Here is a 20,869-nt window from a genome sequence, read left to right as displayed (position 1 = left end):
CGGTGCCATAAATTAAGAACTTTAACTTAAGATTTCTGTATAAACAATTATTTCCTATTTCTTTAAAAGAGCATCCAAGGCCTCAGCCGAAAAAGGCCTTATTATAGAAAGAAAGAACCAAATGAAAATGTCAAGAGGTGATTAATTATCCCAGTATTGCTCAAGGAACAACCCCACAAACTCAACAGGCTAAAGTCTCTTCATTTAAATAAAGAGCAGCAGGTCGCTGAGAGCTGCGCTGCTCATCCCGCAGGCTCAATACCGCATACAGTCTGCCGGCACCGCCTGTCATTCCTCTGGAGCAGTAAGGCGAAAGAAAGGACAGGAGACAGCTAGCGGGGACGTCGGGACAGAAGGAGGGGAGCAAGTGACAGTAGACGGGGGGGCAACGGATGATGTTTTATGTCTGAATAAACTGAAGAGTGGGGAGACAGATAGCAGAAGGTGCAAATGAAGTTTAATTGACTAGTGATGTACAAAGTGCACTGTGGAGATGAACTTTTAAAAGGGAATGAATGATGTGTTAGAAGAAGAAACACTGTGGTGTAGTTACACATTTCCAAACACACATACACCCAAAAACATATCTACACTATTACTCTAAAGTTTGGGTTCAGTTGTTTTGTTCTGTTTTACTTATAATATTACAAATATACTTTTACTTAGCAAGGACACATTAAATTGTAAAATAAATAATAGAAAAATATTGTTGTACTTATTTTTTTGTACTTAAAGTATCAGTTTAGACAAAAAAATAAGCAGCACAACTGTCAACTCTGATACTAAAGAAAATGTTTCTTAAGCAGCAAGTCAGCATATTAGAATGATTTCTGAAGGATCATGTGACACTAAAGACTGGAGTAATGGCTGCTGAAAAAACATCTTTGCCACCACAATAAATATTGACATTTTAAAATATTCTAAAACAGAAATCAATTATTTTTCATTTTTGAACATGAGATATTTATTTATTTATATATTAAAAACCATTAAAAAGTCTAAAACACTTAAATTTAAGTTTTAAATTGTAGTGTACAATGAACAAAAGTCAGATATATGCATGTTTTCAACTAGCATAAACCCTGAATTATTTGAATATCTGACTATTATTATTTTTTATATGTGGAATTTGTTATATGTTAGAAATTAAAATAAAAAGTATTATATGCCCCTTTTAACCAACTACTTTTAAAGTGTACCTGTGGATATTTGTTTGTTAAATGTGAAATAATGCTTTCATACAAATGTAACCACTTGCTATTTCTTTGTGGAATGTCTGAGCATTTCACACAAGTGAAGTTAGCATATCCATTTCTCCACTTAAGGGATCATTTAGAATGCAATTTTATAAGTGACATTTATTTCAACTAGCACCCTGTTTCTACAAATACTTGTCTGTGACTACCACGACTGGAAACAGAGTTCAAACTGTCTGGCACACCCTGGCTTGCCAACCGATGTTGCACTGCCAATGTGGAGATCTCAAATCTTCCACTTTCATTTTAGAATGGAGGTTGAAATGGATCCACTTGTGGAGCGCCTTGGATGTCAAGTTTGACACATCATGCTCTGCTGAGAACTACTGAGACAGACCTGGCAACCCATCTGAGCCGCGCTGAGGGATGCGGAGAGCTGTAATGAAAACCGCCATCAGTGTACACCATAAACGGCCACTTCAGAGCGGTTCTGGGCAGCTCTCCAGTCAGAACCAAAAGTCAACAAACACGAGTCTAGCTAGATGGAGAGAGAGACAATCCCAGATCTAGTCTTTATTTGGGTTGGATGAGAACACATCGGACTGGTTTGGTTTGAAGGATGGTGAGAAATATTTGTTTTTAATTAGAGGCAGTCAAACAAGGTCCAGATACCATTTAAAACTCGCAAGAGTAACACATTCCAGACCGGCACCATTTCCTTTGCTCCTTTTCTGCGTACCTTGCTTGACGGTTGCTATTTTCGCTCTTAGTGGTGTTTATTGATTAAACATTTTCAAATTTCAAGCTGCAGTTGCACTAAGAATGTACAGGAGCCTGATGTGACCTCAAATAAATGCAGTTTTCATCTCTACACCAAAGCCAATAACTGCTGAGCAACTCTCAGAAGAACAACATCTGCTGTACTGTTCACTGCTCGGTTTTTAAAAAAGAGAAATGCCATACCAGTAGGACACATCGATGGGCTTGAAGAAGTGTTGTTTAATTAGGTCTGTAAAGAAGGCCTCGGTCTCCCTGCATGCTTTGCCATTTCCTATTACAATTGTTTGACAGCTGTGGGGGAAAAAAATAAGTTACTCAAATATATACACCATATAGGTCAAAGGTTTGAAATAATTAAGATGTTTAAAGAGCTTTTTAAAGACGTATTTTATGCTCACAAAGGCTGCATTCATTTCAACTTAAAAAAAAAAAAAAAAAAATTTGTAGAATATTATTGCAATGTAAAATAACTGTTTTCCTTTTTAAATATATTTGAAAATATAATTTATTTCTGTGATGGCAAAGCAGAAATAACAGGGACATTACTTTTTTCTTCAGTGCTTTTTCAGGATTCGTAACATTATAAATGTCTTTATGGTTACTTTAGATAAATTTGCCAAATACTAATGTATTATTTAATTAATTTTTTAAAACGTTCTTACCCCAAACTTTTAAATAGTAGTGTGTCCCCCAAAATATTAAGAAGCAAAAAATATTGTTAGCTGAAATAACTGAAATTTTATTTTGCCACCACAAGAATAATTTACAACTGAAAATATATTCAAATAGAAAAAGAGTTACTTTAAATTGTAATATTTCACAATATTGCTGTTTTTACAGTATTTTGATTTAAAAACTGTTATCTGTGGTTGCAATACCTGTGTTTGAACATAAGATGGCGCAGTTTTTCTGCTTCTTTGTGTTTAGCAGGACCATGGAGGTACGCCACATCTGTGTGCAGAATCTGACCTGAGGAAAGAAAAATAGGAAGATGATATGTCAGGACAGCAGAAAACATACGAGACTATATTTTATCTGGGCATCAACTTAACAATACATTAGCATCATGAAGGTACAGCGGACCCCCATTTTTTCCTCTTTTATTTTCCTGCACTCATCACCTTCTCCCTCTCCTCTCAGACAATACGGCTGCCGTTTTCTGTCAGCCTGAGAGATACAGTCTAATAGCAATAGACACCTCAAGAGCCCGGCAGGTCATGTGACTCCACACCCACAGACCTGTCACAGTCAAGCTGGGTCTGCATGTGGTGCTGCTGCGGGGCAGAGGGCAAAACATGGCAATGCCACCTGACACACACCCGCCAGGCCGATCAGTCGCCTGGATGCAGGGCACACACAGGGCACAGCGTGCTGCTCCTCCCACCGAGAAGGCACATTCTCATCACACCTGCCAATCAGACACTCTCCTTCACCAACTTTAAAAAATAATTACAATTAACAGGCAAAAGTTCACCATGTTAGTCTACTTCAACAGTAGTCTATATTTTGTGGATTACAAAATTTCAAAAATTAAATAAAACTCAAATTTACCATAATTATCCATTACCACAAGCCACTTTCATTAGTTGACAGCCAAAAGAAAAACTAAAAAAAAATACCAAATTATTATATAGTTATACAGTACTATATTGAAAAGTAATGTTACAATATTACATTAAAACATTAAGGTAAAAAAAAAGCAACTTATGTTTTTATCTTACTTTACGAATTATATTTTTCGTAATGTATCTCTAGTTTTAAGTTTTAGTTATTGAGATTTAAATAAATAATAAAAGAATAAATAAGCTTTCCATTGATGTATGGCTTGTTAGGATATGACATTTTTTGGCCTAGATACAACTATTTGAAAATCTAGAATCCGAGGGTGCAAAGAATCTAAATATTGAGAAAATCGCCTTTAAAGTTGTGCAAATTAAATCCTTAGTAATGTATATTAGTAATCACAAATTAAGTTTTAATATATTTACAGTAGGAAATTTACTCAATATCTTCATGGAACATAATCTTTACTTAATCTCCTAATGATTTTTGGCCTAAAATAATAATCAATCATTTCGACCCAAACAATGTATTGTTGGCTATTTCTACAAATATACCTGTGCTTCTTATGACTGGATTTATATAGATATAGACTTTTTATAGACATTTATTCAAAGTGGATTCCACATTTCTTCTGGCTCTCTTACTGGTTGGGGACAGGATTGCTATTTTGCAGCCGTGGTGAAACCCTGGGTCCACTCCCATGATGACTCTCCCACGCACCGGACACATCAGAAGGCGCTGACGCAGATTCCGAACAAACATGGCGATGGACTCTTTTTCTGCACTAACAGTCAACTTAGTCCTGGGACAGGAAGAAAAAGAACGTTATAGAAAGAAGATATGGAAAAAGAAGCTTAACCATCCGGCAAGAACAAACCTGTAGCCTCGACTGAGAAAGGGCACAATGAATCTCTTGAAGGATTCTTCAACAGAATTCTTCAAAATCGCCATCAACTCTGGCCGTGCGAATCCCTGTGGCCTCCATCTGAAAGTCATACAGCAGGAGTCCATCAGTTTGGACACTCATACAACTGTGTTCCAAATTATTATGCAAGTGACATATCAGCAGGATTTCAGTAAAATTAAAATTCAGAGGGTAGCATTTCAAAGAAAGTGTTTTTGTTTTATTTCCCTTATCTATATATTTAGATAACTGCTTAACCTGCACCTTTACAGTGTAGAGACTGTCAAAAGAACAATGATATGTGCATTCAAAATCTGAGATTGTGATTGTATAATAACTACATGGAAATAAATAGCTCTGAGTAATGAAGGAGAAAAATAATTTTCTTTTTGAAAACAGGGTGCTTTTCATTTTTATTTCATTAGATAAAAACTAAATTCTGGCAAAACAATTAGTACATCAGTACATCAAAGTTTATAATAATTGATAATGGACTTTCTAATGTTTTTTTTTTTTTTATTTAAAGATGCATAAGAACATGCTCACCAAGGATGCATTTATTTAGTTAAAAAAGCGAAATGGTAATTTGTGAAATATTAACTGTAATGTATTTCTGTAATGGTAAAGCCATACCAAAAAAACACACATCCTTGGTGAGCATTAGACACTTCTTTAAAAATAAATAAATAAAAACTCTGCAATGGAAACCTTTTTGATCTATAGTGTAAAAATGAGTAACACTTTATTTTAGTGGCCAATTCTCACGGTTACCTAGTTGCTTATTAGCATGTCTATTATTAACATATAGGTTGTTTATTAGTGCTTATAAAGCACTTATTCTGCATGACCTACATTCCTAAGCCTACTCCAAATCTAAACTTAACAACTACCTTATTAACTATTAATAAGCAGCAAATAGGGAGTTTATTGAGGAAAAATCATAGTTAATAGTTTGTTAATAGCAAGAATTGGACTTTAAAATAAATTGTGACCTAAAAATGTAAAATAAATTTGATTAAGACATTAAAATACTAAAAAAAAAGTTAAATTAATTTCCTCTGAAATTAAATAAATTATATGTTGCATAAAAATTAAAATGCAAAGTTTATTAGGTAATCTTATAGTTTAAGGACAAATTCCCACTATTAACTAGTTACTTATTAGCATGCATTTTATTAACATATTGTCTATTTATTAGTACTTATAAAGCACATATTCTACACGACCATATTCAACATCCCTAATCCTACCCAAAACCTACATTTAACTACTTTACTAATAATTAATAAGCAGTAAATCAGGAGTTTATTGACACAAAAGTCATAGTTAATGGTTTGTTAAAACTTGTTGAAAATTTAACAATCTATTCATAATATGCATGTCGTATGTTTATTATATTTAATGAAACTGGCAAATAGAGCTTTGAGTAATTTTGGGTTGAATATACAATACGATAATGTATATATGGAAACACTGGTTTAATATTGACTAAATAAAATTAACATTTTTATTATTTAAACATTTTAAATGTAATTTTCATCCATTATCAAAAACATAACCTAAATGGTTTCTGTGACATGGTGGAAAGAGCTGCATCAATACCAAAACCCATGGATGTAAAAGTCAGTTGCCAACCCATTGCCCATTAAAACGGCAACAGCATTGGACCAGACCACGAGGGAGAGAGGAAGAAGATGAGGTGTGGTGTGTGTGTGTGTGTGTGTGTGTGTGTGTGTGCACTGTGGGTGTGTGCTGACCTGACGTTGATGCACCACCTACAGAAGTCATTCTTCACCCTGTCGGGGATGTTGACCTTCACTGTCAGAATCTTCAGATTCTCCCCACGGTTAATGGCTAACGTCTGAAACAAGAGAGTAACCTGTAGAGACAGCCGACACAAGGCGAGGCACGGTAGCGCACCGTCGGTCCCACCCCCTCCCGTTCTCTCCTTAAACTAGTCAGTGTGCACCAGGACCCACTCGTGTCGCACCGAAAAGCTCCGTGCCTCTCTCATTTTCCCTTACTGGCCCTCTAAAGGAAAGTGACATGCTGTGAAGCAAATAGTTTTAAGTATCTGACCTTTTCGGAGGAAAAGCTTTTGAAAGGAAACAAGAGGGAAAAGATGACCCATCAATCTGGACTCCAAGCGGAAGAACCGAGCTGACAAATGCCACCAACCCCCTACACAAAACACACACCCCACCACAGAGCAGGCATCCGCCCCCTCTGCACCGCTCAACAGCTAATGGCCTGATCAAGACGTGAATTAATGCAGCCAGAAATATGATGAAAATTATATTTCCATATTTTGGCATTTTAACACCCTAAGGCAGCTGTTTACTTGGGTTTTCTCATGCGATGTTTATCGCATTTGAAGTTTTGCATGAGATGAGGGAAATGTCAAAACAAATATCAAAGTTGTCTCTGTTCTGTGTCATTGCAAACTTGTGACCATGTGTAGTTAATGCATATATCTATTAAAGCATATATTAAACTGGTCTGAATCATGCCATGAGTAAAATTACAGTTGAGAAGAAATATAAATATATTCTAAAAATACATGCGAGCTTTCTAGATTAATGGAGGACAAATTTGTGCCAATAAACAGGTGTCAAAATGAGAAAATAAATATTTTTCACAGATTTGGGTTTAGTGTCATATTTCAGACTCAACAGTCCAGGACATGACATTTTAAAAACAGAGGAGGGGGAAAAGTTTAGTCTAAATATTCAACATATCATGTTCCTCAATAACAATGAAATCATAATTGGAAAAATATGAGGAATGTAAGCGACAGAAAATTAATATTATTTTAAAGACTGAGCTATTCTGATTCAATATTTTTTCACCAAATAAAGTCTACGGCACTGCCGTAGAACAGAGCAATAGAGGATGGCCTCTACAAAAACAGAAAGAATGGATGAACTTTTCACTTCCTATTTTTGCATGTACAGGAAAACAAACATACAGAACATGGGGCTCAGAATACACCAACAATCATTCTACATACAAAATAAATATGAACTCTTTCTTTAGCAAGGGCAGTTTTGTTTTACAAAACCATTTGATGTTTAGCACTGATTATATTCTAGTCAATCTGTCATAAACTCAGACAAACAAGCAGAAAGCAAGACCACATTTTATTTGTTACTAATTGCCAATTTGTAGATTTTTCAGCTGCACTTTTAGAGAGCGTGCTAGAGGGAAAAAAAAATTAGTTAGTATTTCTCTTTAATGAACTGAAAAAATTGTTTGGTGAATTTTTACTCTAGAAATGTATGTTTACAGCATGTATAAAATTCATTTTCATCAATATAAATAAAAATATTTTATTTTTACAAAATGCCATGTTTCAACCAGAAAAAGCCCCTGGAAGCTTAAAAACATAGGATTGTTAGATCTAAATGTTCGAAAGTAAAGTGGCACAGTAGTAAAAGAACGCAAGTAAAATATATAAGAAATAAAGAAACAAAAAAAAATAGAATATCATTTGGCTATGGTGAGATGAACAGAAGTGTATAGAATGGAACATTTTTATAAATAAATAAATTATATATATATATATATATATATATATATATATATATATATATATTTTTTTTTTTTTTTTTTTTTTTTTTTTTTTTTTTAATTGTTTATTGAAATATTGATAAAACAAATACTTGAAGCTAAATAATTTTCAACCAAAATTAAGCAAAATATTAGTATATACATCAATATACAATGTATTTAAACATCACTTTCAAGTTATACTTATTCTGCGTGCTTCTGTTTTTAGTCTTTTCTTGGTTCATCTACTAAAATGTAGTGCAAAATAATATTTTACAACAGTCATTTACACCGCTAGTGTAAACGGTTTGATCATTAACTTGAAAAAAAAATAATAATAATTAATTATGCCTAATTCACAGATAAAGCATCAGTATAACCTCTAGAGTAACTTAAACCAACAAAACCTTTCACCAACCGGTTCATGGAACCCACACACACACACACACATCTGTCCTTAATACACTCTCACAAGCAATGTGTTAAATTAAACAAGCAAGTATGTGTGCATACACATGCCTCCTGTCAAAATACATTCCACACTCTTCTCTAGCAAAACCACGAAAAGGTTCATTTTAGCCGGAGTGCAACAGCTCACAGGTCACGGCAAACTCAAATTAACACTCACTGACAATCTACGTCAGCAGATTAACAAGAGGGTAAACTGTATGCTTCACAGAAGATCGCACCACCACTCATTCACTCACTCATTGGGCCCGTCTTTCGCTCTTTGTCTCTCTCTCGCACCCTATCCCCCTCCTTTCTCAGAGCCCATGAGCGGCTGTCATCATGAAGCTGTGTCTGTCAATCCTAGCCTCTAATCAGCAGGCACGTGGATGGGGACGTGTCACATATGTTAAGAGGGGGAGATCGGGAATGACTGGGGGACAGGGAACGGGGTGAGAGAGATGAATAGAGGGAGAAAAGGATGACAGAGTCACTGTGACATGTGGCCCACAACCAACTCTGAGTAAGCGGGTAACGGTGAAGTGAGAGAGGGGGAAGGGGACACCATTGATACAAACACATACAGTTAAACAGCGCTGACAGAAGAGCTTTGAAGAGTGGCACGAGGACCTGTTTATACGGCACAACACTGTCAGTGTGTGTGTGTGTGTGGACTGGTCGACTGTGTCCGAGTCCGTACATATACACTAGCTGTCAAAGGTTTGGACACACCAACTCATGGTTTATTAGGACTATTTTATAATAATAAAACAGTCATCAGAATTAAATAACACAAGCATGGGAGTAACGTAGTGATTTAAAATGTTAAATAAATCAAAAATTATATGACAGTTCAGCTTCTTTGTGAGGGGGAACCTGAGAGGCTTTTTACACGGAATTGGAGATGTTCACATGTATGCTAGACACTTGTTAGCTCCTATCTATTCCAGCTTTTGTTTTCCAAAGAAATTCAAATGCAGGAACAATTCAGTTTATATACGTCTTCACAACTCACACAAGCTTAAAAGGTTTTTTGAGATAATTAGAAATATAACTTTAGACAAGGTTGCTCAAAATATTTCACTGGTAGTTAATTTAAGTTAAAACTATTTATAATAATTAAAAAGAGAACCTAAAAAAAAAAAGAGAAAACTTTTTATTCAGATCAGAACTTGTCATCTCAATGCAGAAAGCAGTTTTAACAGTTTCTCATTGTTGAAAAGGCTTTTGTGGAATTAGAGTGCAAGAAAGCAATATCGGTGGATATGATGTTCCAATCTTCCAATTAAAAAAAGCAACAACAAAAAAAAAAAGCTAAAAAAAAAGTTTCGAGATCTGAAAGTGCTCTGTCTGTAGGGTAAATCTCATAAGACACAAGATAAAGAGGTGACCAAACCTGATGGTGCTGGATGCGCTGAACATCACAGGTGAAGTCAGTATACAGGCTGAACTTGGCAATGTCCTTTGGTTTGCTCTTCTGATTGCCCTGCTGTGGCTGCTGCTCTTTCAGCGCTGTTTTAGACACTGACGAGTGAATGGTCACCGGACTCCTGTCGCACCTGAGAATAAACATACATTCAGAGTAAAACACACACATATAATTACTGACTAATTGAGGACTGACAGGCTAGAAAGATCCACATAATGCCAACAGAGCAAAACAGATTAACAGATAACAGAAAAGATGATAATTAAGAGGGACTGGATAGTCAGAGGAAAGAATGAATGAATGGATTTGCTCAAATAATCAGTGTCTCACAGTGACTGTACATAGGTGAGAGTCTCTTTGTCCTTTGCAATCATATCTGCCAGGATCTCCTGCACACCTGTGGCCACCTCATCCAGGGTAGACAACCCTACAGACAGCAAACGAAACAGCTGAAATGTCCCATAACATCATTCAGTCATCAGTGGCCCTGCGTTAACTTTTGAGAACTGCCCTTTTATTGGTAGAAAGTGTGGAATAGTTTCACATTTTTACTCAGTTTTAGAAGTAGATAATATTGAAACCTCATACACAACAATGCATATAAATGAGAGAAATGTCTAGAAAAACATGTCACAATACTGCTTATGTCACTGCCTTAATATGTCAACCCATAGGCATAAGCAGTCAAAAACAAATTTAAAAGTACTTTGCTGCCCTCTATAGACTCAATGTCTTTTAGTAATTAAGGCTGCAAAGACAAAAATGTAAAATGCACATGAAACAATAGATGGAAGGGATGATGTAGGGACAATTAATCAGTTTCAAAAAGCATTAATAATGTTACACCTCAGAGGACATGGAGGTGTGAATGACGCTGCACAGTAAGGGGATTTCTTATTTATCCAAATTAACCAGGTTTTGGTTGTTTGCGCTCTGCAGATAGATCGTTGTATGACCTCTAAGTACTGCAAGTGCTATAAAGAGCTGAGCATGTGTCTCTGTATGCTTTCGAATCGCTCTCACAGTACTTCGATGTCATACAACGATCAAAAAAACAGCCAAAACCTTAGAAATCTTGGCCAGGACATGTCCCTAGAAAACAGCACATCTGGTCACCTTGCTCTACAAGCACTGTTACAACAGGCTTTAAAAAAAGCAAAACAGAAAAGGAAGATACCTTTAGTGTTGGGCTGGATCGAGGCTTGCAGGTCCAGTTTCTGAGGTTCCTGAAGTAAAGCCAGGGCAACAGGTTCCAGTCCTAGCTCCTTAGCTCGCCGGGCCTTGGACAACTTACTGCCCTTTTTATAGGGAGCATACTAAAGAAAAAACTATTATTATTATACATAAATAGGTATAAGCTATTATAAAGTCACCCACAGTCAAAAACTCACCAAATGGTCAAAGTTTCTCATTAATAAGAAAGCTGGGAAGCTTGTTCTGCTCTGTTCTTACCACATGGTCTATTTCATCAGCCGTTGTGCAGTTCTTTAGAGCCATTTCCAGCTCCGAAGTAAGAACCCCCTCCTTCTTTAATGTCTGAGAAACAGATCTGCTCTTCTTTGCCACTGACCTAAGAAACATGTATAATATTAACTCAATGTATTTGTGTTATTACAGTCTTCATCCTTTTTGCTTTTTTTTTTACTTTTCTTTTACGTGAGGAAATTTTTTTTTAAAACTGAGGTCTATTTAATTATCAACTTACACAACGGTTCAAAAGTTCGTAAGAATTTGTAATGTTTCTGAAAAAAAAAAAGTATTTAATGCTCACCAAGGCTGCATTTAGTTGATCAAAAATACAATAAAAACAGTAATAATGTTCTAATATCGGTACATGGAAAAAAAAAAAAATTAAGTCCTGTCATGGCAAAGCTAAATTTTGAATTTTTTGAATGATAGATTTTGAAATTGTATATCTAAATATTTTGAGAAAATAAACACTTTTCATTGTAGTGTACATAAATAAAATATTATTTAGTCAAATTAATCAAGAGAGAACATAAGTAAGCTTCGTCATTTAATCCAACTCCTTACAGAATCACAAAGCAATGGTTCATGGAAAACATTACAAAATATCTGCTGCCATCTACAGGACACATTTGGTTATAGCAGCCTGATCAAGGTAATTCAAGCTAAACAAGACACATTAAAATACCAGAATACTTTTTGTGCCTCTGGAGCTTCTTGAATTAATTGCAAGAAGCTAATCAGGACATACAAATAAAATAAATTCAAAATGTTTCTTTAAAATGGTTAAATAAAGGTTTTATCCAACAACCACAAAACACTTACCGTTTCCTTGAATGTAAATATAGATTTAAATATGAAACTATATCAACTAAAGCATGTTACTGAAAATATAAAATCAGTGCTAAATAGCAGAACAGTTTGAAATTTAATAAAAAATTATTTCCTTTTCTTATCTCCTTCTTTGTTGTTTTGCCCTTCCAGTGTCTTACCGTAGCTCTTCAAGAGTCAGCTGCACATCTCGAACAGCATCGGCATCCATGTGGTTGATCAGCTCCTTTCTATAGCGCACCATAAAGGGAATAGTGTTCTCCTCCTGGAAGAGCTGTACAATGTTTGCACACACCCACTGCTCCACACCAGACTTCTCAGCAAGAACCTACATGGGATATTAGAAGAATGTGTCCGGTTTCATTTTTTTTTTTCTAAGCAAAAATAATGACCATCATACATTTTTACCATGAATAACCAAAGATACATCATTCTTTCTGTGTAACAATATTTCATATACCAAAAATTTTGTTGAATTAAAATCTTTACCAATTTAATTATTTACCAATCACTATGTTTAAAGATTTTGAAACAATAAAGTAGGCACTTTATTTTCATTTAATATGTTTTCAATGTATGTAAAGTTACTTACATTTAATTAGATGGAAAAAAAAAGGGAAAACATTTTTTGACCCATATATACTTATATTTCCCTGTAGAATGCTGCAATTGACCAATCAGCATCAAGTATACCAGAAAGCACTAAAATAATTTGAAATAGCAAATAATAATTCATTTGACAGTGCAACAGATCTTCATTGTGATCTTCAGGATGCTACAAACAAAAAAAAGTCAAAAACGAAGTCAGTCCCTAACACAGAAAGTAATAACCCACCTGAATGGGATCCCAATTCATCTGTAAGTCCTCCACACAGGGATTGCCCGACTTGAGTTTTATCGGTCTTCCCTGGGCTGAGTTTGTGGTCTTCTGCTTCTTCTGAGCAGGTTCATCAAAGGTGAAGCTGTCATTAGGCTCCTCTTTTTTCACCTTGGGGAAATGTTGACTGGATGATGGACACTCTTCGGGCATTTCTCCTGCATTATTACTGCTCAAGTTAATGGACAACCTCTATAATAAAGCAAAAATAAATGATTTGAGTACATAATGTCAGTGCTGGATAAATATATTTGAACTGTTTACATCAGTCAGGGGGAATCCATATTCAATAAGTCGTCATTTAGAAAAGCAGCTTGTAGTACACTTATTAAAGGGCAATTACTGTTGCTGATTTCAATTACTTGCCAAATGCCATATAGATGTAGAATTGTGAATAAGGAAGAAAAACAGTATACCACAGTGAAAATCAAAGCACATGCATTATGACTTGCCTCTTCTTTGACTGCCACATGCTGCTGTAACTCAGGCTTCGGCAGAACTGCATCCTCAGTTTGTGGCTTTGTATTAGTCTTCTCCTTCTTCACTTTGGGAACCCGTGGAGCTCTGGGCTTCCTCTCTGCTTTAGGTTTTGGCTCTTTAGGTTTGGCCACCCTCTTGGTCACTTTTTTCTTTTCACCGGTTTCATCTGTCCCCCTCGGTTTTGCCCTTACTTTAGTTTTGCCTTCGTTTGAATTTGGTAACCATTCTTCTAACTCTTCACTGTCACCTTTTTGTTGGCCTGTCCTGTAACAAGAAAACAGTTTTATTTCATCCAGCATTCATGAAGAATAAGAAATCAAAGCTACTATTGCAGACTTTTTTATGCAATAAAAACTGCAAATTGTTTTACAACGTTGACTGTTTAAAAACGTTCTGTGGTTAAAGAGCAGTTTGATACACCAGTTATAATTCATGAGTTTGTTCAACACTGTTAGTCTATCGGCTGAAACAGAAACAGAGTCCGTTTTAATGTACACAATGTTGTATATTAGCCCTGGAATGCTAATCTGAAAAATAAAAACTGCGTTGGTCTGAGCAAACAAAGCAATCCACTCACATGTCATCAGATTCATCATCCGTCGCTGGTTCTGTGTACACCTTTGCTGTTCTTGTTCTTCGAAGCATCTTTATGTGGAAAAAAACAAAGAATGAAAACAAACTAGCGTTACATGAAATAAACAAGCTGGGATGCCTGGGATAATAAAAAGAAACTTGGAAGCGAATATCTTTTCAATATCTTATTACCGGTGACGTTTTATCTAAGCGTTATATTTTCAGACAAACAGAACTGAAAACCTGTCCGCAGCTGTCACGTTAAATATATGAAAAATATGAATGGAAATGGAAAAGCGTGTTTAACACTGTTGAGGTGAATATTAAATGCCATCAATGAAATCTCTGCAGAATCAGAAAATCATTTTGAATTTAGCGCGCGACAGCGTACGTTTCGTGTGATTTATCTGGGCTGCTGCTTCTGCAAAAACCAGTGATTATGTCAAAGATGTTCACCTATAGAAATTGATTATTTACCAAACCTGTTCAAACTTACAGTGTTCTTCAGACAGGCATCAAACCATAACCCAACCAATCCACGACTGAATGGTTTGTTTCTTCCTTACTAGCGACGTCAGCAGCAGGAAGTGATGTAGATAAAGTTCTCAAACTCTTATAATATATAATAAAAGTTCAGCTTGATGTTTTTTCTCAAATGTTTCCAGAAACGGGAGCTGACCACCATGCCCAGTCCATGTTCTTTTCTCTTTGTCCAGTTCAGTGATTTGAACGGTTTGTTTTTCAATTATTGCCAAAGTTGTGTAGAGTAAATAGTTAAGAGTGCTGCTCCGTGCGTTTTAAATTAAAGGGACACTAAGTAGGAATAACTCCCATCTAGTGGTGAAATTGTATTTTGCATTCAAACTAATTTTGCTCTCCAGCGCCTCGCTTTTTCATCTACGGTAGGCGATATGTACCAAAAAGCTTTGACAGGATGTCTTCTAATAGCACTTCGTCGAGTTTTCCTTCAGGTGAACAGGTGTGTTATTTCAAACAAACTGCAACATGACAACTAACAAACGAATGTTACATTATGAATTACTGACTGTGGAAAACATGAAATATTGTAATTAGTAGTTATGTCTAATTTATTCGTTATATTTTCTGAATTATATGCATTGTTAGATATAAAAAAAAAATTATAATATAGATTGTAACACTGACTTACCTGTCGAGAAGAAAACTGGCCACTTCAGCGTCTCTTTTGAAATCTTTATCAAGCATTAGCTCTTTCCACCTAGAAAAAGCTTCCCCGACATTAACTCTTGTTTTCTGTAATCTACGGTCACGTTTCCTTTTACGTTCTATTTTTTACTGTTCTGGCGACTATGTTTTCTTCTCCTGTGGCGCGGCATATGTATGGTCCATAATAAGAATGCAATCCAGACTTTTAAACTTGCTGGTGCAGTTTCAAGCGCCTCTCACTGCTCTGCACCTGCTTTCTAGCTCTGACCGAAAACGCGTTGTGGAAACGCGTTGGCTTAGTACTTTTTGTCCCTCTCTGCTATTATAGTTTTGCAAGATGGCGGAACTACATGGAAGCCTCCGTCGACCTACCTTCCCATGTATATAAAGATAATAAATTCTTCATTTACGAGGATTAGTTTAAACATTGGCATAGGTATTTGTACACCATTGAGGGCATATTTATGAAAAAGGAGTTCAATCTGACAGAAAAAAATCAGTTTGCAGGAAGACTGCAACAATCTGGTCAGCACCTAAGGATTTTAACGTGCATGCAACGCAAGTCACATGCTGTATTGCCTTTTTGTGTGCATAATACAAAGAGCAACAATATCAGGAATTGTCAATATCAGGGCTTAAATGTAGTTTAAAATGTGAAACTATGAAGTTTACATGAAATTTGCAATATTAAAAAATATATAGTCAATACGAGTTATTATTAGGTCTAAAACTATTTAAATTAGTTTATGCAATTTATCAAAAGCAAATTCTCGAGTGGAAAAAAAATAAATAATGTGTGCATATAAGCCCAGTCGGTGACCGTTGCTCCTGTCCTGTCCACCTCAGTGAGATTTTTTTTTTTTTTTGTCAATGATTATCAAAGTTGTGTGAAAAGTAAATAGACTGCTCTACAAAATGAAGAAAAGAATCAATAAATCTGAAAGAATATTTCAGCCAGCAGGAAGATTGCAACGACCAAGTCAGAAACCTAAGGATTTAAACGTGCATGCAAGGCAAGTTTGCATTGACTTCTTTTGAAAGTAATTCAGTCCTGTTTTGATAGACCGCGATATAATAACAACTGCATAAAAATTAACAGCAACAATATCAGGCAATGTCTAACAGTAATGTGTTATTATGTAGCTGGTTGTGGAAAAGAAGAACTTTTAAAAATGTGACACTATGAAGATAAATCAGACGTTTTTACTCCCAGTTTCTGTGTGCATGTTCTCCTTCTCTTAAGATCCCAGTGGCAATGGACTTGGACTAAAATGGCACTTCTTTCGCTCTGCATTCTCTCTGCATCAGTACTATTTATTCTGCATCTCTTCTCTGGTATACAACATTTTTTTTTAGAAATATTGGTGTGGTGTCATCTATATATAGTTTATGATTTTTTTCCTAAACTCATTTGTGTATTTCTCCAGACTCTATTGACCTCAGCCAACCATCAGATATAGGTCTCAATCACACTTTAAATATCTACCTCGAACCTGAAGAGGGAGTCAGAGTGGGCGTGTGGTTAGTTTTAAGACATGTGACACATGCCTGTATATACACACACAAAAAAAAATCTATAAAACAAATTATAAGACAAATATTCAGGTTTTCAATATAAATATATACTTTTCCCCTCCTTTTATTATAAATGTTTCTAGGCACACTGTACCTGAACATAGATGGAAGGAAGCGCAGGGAAAGGACCTAGACTGGTATGAGAAAGCTCTGGGGGACGGATCACCCATTTTCATCTACCTCCATGGCAACAGGGGTAACAGGCAAGAAACATTTAATTATCTTAAAAGTTTTTTATACACTAGAGTTTCATTCTTCATTTTGGAAAAAAAATATTTATTGGTCTGTTATTGATCTGCTAACCTATAGACAGTATACAATATCTGCATAATCTCAGAGAACAGTGATCTGACTTGTGCATTGAACTCCGCGCCTCTTTGCACTTGGGAAAGACTGGGATGGGCAAATGCATGCTAATACAACTTTTAGTTCCTCAGTGATTTGATTTGATTGATGGTGGTACAATTTAAAATGTGTACTTCAAAAAATGAATTAAACATATACATTTTGCATTATATTGAATGTATGCACTTTTTTGCCTTCTTTATGTTCTAATTTTTGTACCTTTTATTAAACAGATCTGCACCTCATCGAATTGGAATTGCAAATGTGAGCAAACTCACTTAATTAATCATGAAGAAAGACTAAAAACTTGACTAGTGTTAATGACTGAAGTGTCTTGGACATACAGGTCTTGAGTGCTGTTGGATATCACGTTTTGGCGCTGGACTACAGAGGTGAGTTAAAATGTTGTCACTTCACTGTAGCCGATAACCGTTGGAGATCATTTTAGCCTTGAACTTCAATATACAGTATGATTTGTCTATTGCTTACTCAAATACGTTAAAACCTTTTAGGTTTTGGGGACTCCACTGGTGAGCCTACAGAGGCTGGTCTATGTACTGATGTCTTATACTTGTACCACTGGGTTAAGGCACGCAGTGGAAACAGCCTGGTGTGTGTGTGGGGTCACTCGCTTGGTAGTGGGTGTGTAGGATCTGCTTTTTGATGACAAGTTTACTTCAAATGTATCAAAAACAACAAACAATATTAATTAAAAACAATTTCTAAAGTATACAATATATAACTGCAGTTTTTTTTCTTCTTCAATAGTGTTGCCACTACCACTGCAGTGAAATTACTAGAACAAGGTAAGAATTTGACTGATTTAAAGACAAGCATGCTTTTGTTTGTCTCAGTGGTTCTCTTGAGTTGGTATTTTGTCTTAATCCAAAAACTGCAAATTTCTTGACAGGAAATCAGTTTGATGGAATAATACTTGAAGGTGCATTCCTAAATGCGAGGATGGAAACTAATAAACTAACTGAACACCCTTTTACCTGGGTAAGTAACGTTCAAGATCTTTGAACATCTTGTATTTTTGAACAGCTTGTATAATTTTTTTTATTTTCTAATCAAAACATTATAATTGGGATTTTTTTTTTTTTTTGTACAATTTAACTCTGTCAAATTTCAAGTGAATTAAATATATATACACAGGATTAATCAAATGGGTCATAAATCAGAATTGGGTTTGTGTAAGTCTTATTTGTATCTCTCTTTTTCCTTTTCTCCAGTTTTATTGGAAGTTTCCATACATTCAGTACTTCTTGTTCAATCCACTGAAAAACAAAGATTTGAACCTTCCAACTGATGAAAAGTATGTGACATTGTTTTTAATATATTCAAGCATATGGTTAATATAAAATATAAGGCAATTAATTTAACAATATGTGTACAGATATGATTGTAATAGTATGCTAGTTCATGTTAAATATGTTAAAACATTGTAAACTTTTGATATCTGCATTTCTTCCCCTATTATTTCTCGATAGTTTGCAAAAAATCAGAACTCCCCTTATGATTCTCCATGCTGAAGATGACCATTTAGTGCCCTTTGCCTCAGGTCAAGAGGTTTGTGTGTACAAAACTTACCTTATAAAAATAATTCAGAAATACATTTATTTATAAATGTTTGTCTTTTTTTGGCTCAGATTTACAGAACTGCAAAAAAGGCCCAAAACTCAGATGAGCGTGTCAAGCTGGTGCAATTTGATGCATCACTTGGGTATCTTCATAATGGGCTATATAAAGACCCTGGTTTGCCAGATATCATAAGGTGATGTCACTTTCTGAAAATGTTTAATTTATCTTACTATTATATTACTTCTTTAAAGATTGATGTGGAAGGCTTTAGAGGAAAAAAAAACTACTTTGCATAAAAAGTGACAGTGAAAAATTAGTAACTTTTGAGGAGTAGGAATGTGTTACTTGTTGCTAATGTTTGACATTACATCACTAAATGACAGCAATATATTAGATAATGACGACAAAATAATTGCCTCTTCTTTTCATCATTACAGGGAGTTTGTGCAGTCACTGATGACATGATACATACACAAAAGGAGGGGAATTTGCACACCAACTAATAACTGGCTAATTAGTTGTACAACTGGTGCTGTAACTGTATATTTAGCAATTAAAACAGTATGCACTACTTGGATATAAAAAAAATTAATATCTAAAGGAAATTTTTCAGAATTGACCCCAGTGTGAATTTATTGTCTTGTTAATATTTGTAACTTTGATTTATTTTAAGAATGCAATTAAACGTTTTTCACAGTGCATAATAAAATCAGTTGTATAGTTTCTTGAGGGTCTAGGTTTTTATTGCGTGGGCAACTAATGATTGTCATTTATACTTTAGCATTATACAAGGTTGTCTTACTAACACATTTGGCCTGCAAAGTAGTCTTAAGATATCTAAGCTGTATAATAAGACTTAGAGTCCTTACATTATACTGTAAATTCTGTTCTCATATCTGAAAACATCTCGGTTACGTATGTAACCTTGGTTCCCTGAATAGGGAACAAGATGTTGCGATGATGTCATCACTATGGGAAAACCTTTGGTGTCTAAAGCCCTTATACCATCACGCCAATTCGTTGGCCAAATAGCACCGGCCCCGACGTTCACATAGGTGAGTTATATCAGCGTGCTGCTCACTATGTCATCAGATTTCCACTTGTTTATGAAGAAAGTGATATCAAAGGTACCGAATGGCCCGCATCGCAGCATCTTGTCCCTATTCAGGGAACCAAGGGTTTCATATATGTAAATGAGATGTTCCCTCTCATAGGTTCACTTCGATGCTACAATGTTGACAATGATGAACTTGATTAAGGTGCTAGGAGAGGACCATCCTGCCGCAGCACGAATTTCTTCCATCGAGGACCCTTTGAAGAAGGCCTTAGAACAAGCCACTGCTCTTGTAGAATGAGCACACACCCCTAGAGGCGAAGTCAAGCCACACGCCACATGGGCCAGAGAAATAGCCTCCACTATGCAGTCTGAAATTCACTGTTTGGTGACAGCAGAACATCTGCTCTTACCACCAAAACACACAAACAACTGTTTCTAAGAACACTTACTGAAAGCGAAATGGAGTCAAAGCAACCTTAGGAACATAGTCAGGCCTAGGTCGCAAAAATACTTTAACCAGCCCTGGACAAAGTACATACACATAGGGCTGATGGAGAGAGCCTGCAGATCCCCTACCCTCTTAAGGGAAGATAAAGCCACTAAAAGAGCCGTCTTGAGGGTCAACAGCTTCTCTGACACAGACTCCAATGGCTCAAAAGGATGGCCTTTCAGGCCTTCCAAAACAATTGATAAGTCCCAAGAAGCAGTGCTTTAAGTGGGCCGGTACGCACCGGTACTCAGTACCGCCACTTACAAATATAGCTCTTGAGCGTACCGCCACCTCCAGAACGTGCTTTTAGTGTACTGGTATGCTCACTTGGACATCTGTTTTAATAGAGGTTTTAATCCTTTGCCGGCGCTGCCGCTTTTCAGAGCGCCCTTCACAATGCAAGCTTCCTATTTCATCCCACCAAGAGCAGAGACTACATTACCCATACACCCATGAGTTTTACAAGTGAAATGCGCATGCGTCGCTTTTGTCGCTGTCAGTTACAACTTACCGTGGCCAGAGAGAGTGTGTGAAACGTGC

General features: G+C 35.9%; 2 protein-coding genes across 3 annotated transcripts in view; one reads left to right on the top strand and one right to left on the bottom strand.

Moving 5' to 3' along the window:
• LOC113071226 (S1 RNA-binding domain-containing protein 1-like) overlaps window positions 1-14,675 on the bottom strand; it is a 29,561-nt gene extending 14,886 nt beyond the window's left edge. Inside the window, exons 1-14 of the mRNA XM_026244592.1 lie at window positions 14,593-14,675; window positions 14,101-14,168; window positions 13,496-13,787; window positions 13,002-13,235; window positions 12,328-12,494; window positions 11,321-11,438; window positions 11,046-11,184; window positions 10,199-10,295; window positions 9,836-9,998; window positions 6,201-6,304; window positions 4,417-4,524; window positions 4,184-4,341; window positions 2,855-2,945; window positions 2,160-2,267 (exon numbers count right to left, since the gene is read on the bottom strand). Of these exons, the coding sequence (XP_026100377.1) occupies window positions 2,160-2,267; window positions 2,855-2,945; window positions 4,184-4,341; window positions 4,417-4,524; window positions 6,201-6,304; window positions 9,836-9,998; window positions 10,199-10,295; window positions 11,046-11,184; window positions 11,321-11,438; window positions 12,328-12,494; window positions 13,002-13,235; window positions 13,496-13,787; window positions 14,101-14,168 (1,847 nt within the window). The 5' untranslated portion in view covers window positions 14,593-14,675. The remainder of the gene's footprint in view (window positions 1-2,159; window positions 2,268-2,854; window positions 2,946-4,183; window positions 4,342-4,416; window positions 4,525-6,200; window positions 6,305-9,835; window positions 9,999-10,198; window positions 10,296-11,045; window positions 11,185-11,320; window positions 11,439-12,327; window positions 12,495-13,001; window positions 13,236-13,495; window positions 13,788-14,100; window positions 14,169-14,592) is intronic.
• Window positions 14,676-16,158: 1,483 nt separating this feature from the next.
• Window positions 16,159-19,476, top strand: LOC113071219 (monoacylglycerol lipase ABHD12-like). Of its 2 annotated transcripts, none has more exons than XM_026244580.1 (13): window positions 16,159-16,294; window positions 16,525-16,616; window positions 16,709-16,802; window positions 16,940-17,059; window positions 17,435-17,465; window positions 17,548-17,593; window positions 17,714-17,843; window positions 17,970-18,007; window positions 18,112-18,200; window positions 18,434-18,516; window positions 18,692-18,770; window positions 18,851-18,975; window positions 19,220-19,476. In XM_026244580.1, exons 1-13 carry the CDS (start codon window positions 16,197-16,199, stop codon window positions 19,245-19,247), a joined length of 1,053 nt encoding a protein of 350 aa, XP_026100365.1. In that variant the 5' UTR covers window positions 16,159-16,196; the 3' UTR covers window positions 19,248-19,476. The 2 variants fall into 2 exon arrangements, with proteins under 2 accessions (XP_026100365.1, XP_026100366.1); XM_026244581.1 differs by having other exon boundaries at window positions 16,253-16,321; window positions 19,220-19,475.
• Window positions 19,477-20,869: the final 1,393 nt, after the last annotated feature.

Source organism: Carassius auratus, unplaced genomic scaffold, assembly GCF_003368295.1.
Source record: "Carassius auratus strain Wakin unplaced genomic scaffold, ASM336829v1 scaf_tig00006580, whole genome shotgun sequence".
NCBI lineage: Eukaryota > Metazoa > Chordata > Actinopteri > Cypriniformes > Cyprinidae > Carassius > Carassius auratus.
The sequence above is the reverse complement of the archived record's forward strand: the minus strand, read 5'-3'. Positions and strand labels throughout refer to the sequence as shown.

Coding starts and splice junctions, on each gene's coding strand:
- LOC113071219 (XM_026244580.1), top strand. CDS start 16,197: ATGAAGAAAAGAATCAATAAATCTGAAAGAATATTTCAGCCAGCAGGA. Junction 17,060..17,434: donor CATGGCAACAGGGGTAACAG/GCAAGAAACATT, acceptor TTTATTAAACAG/ATCTGCACCTCATCGAATTG. Junction 18,008..18,111: donor AGTGAAATTACTAGAACAAG/GTAAGAATTTGA, acceptor ATTTCTTGACAG/GAAATCAGTTTGATGGAATA.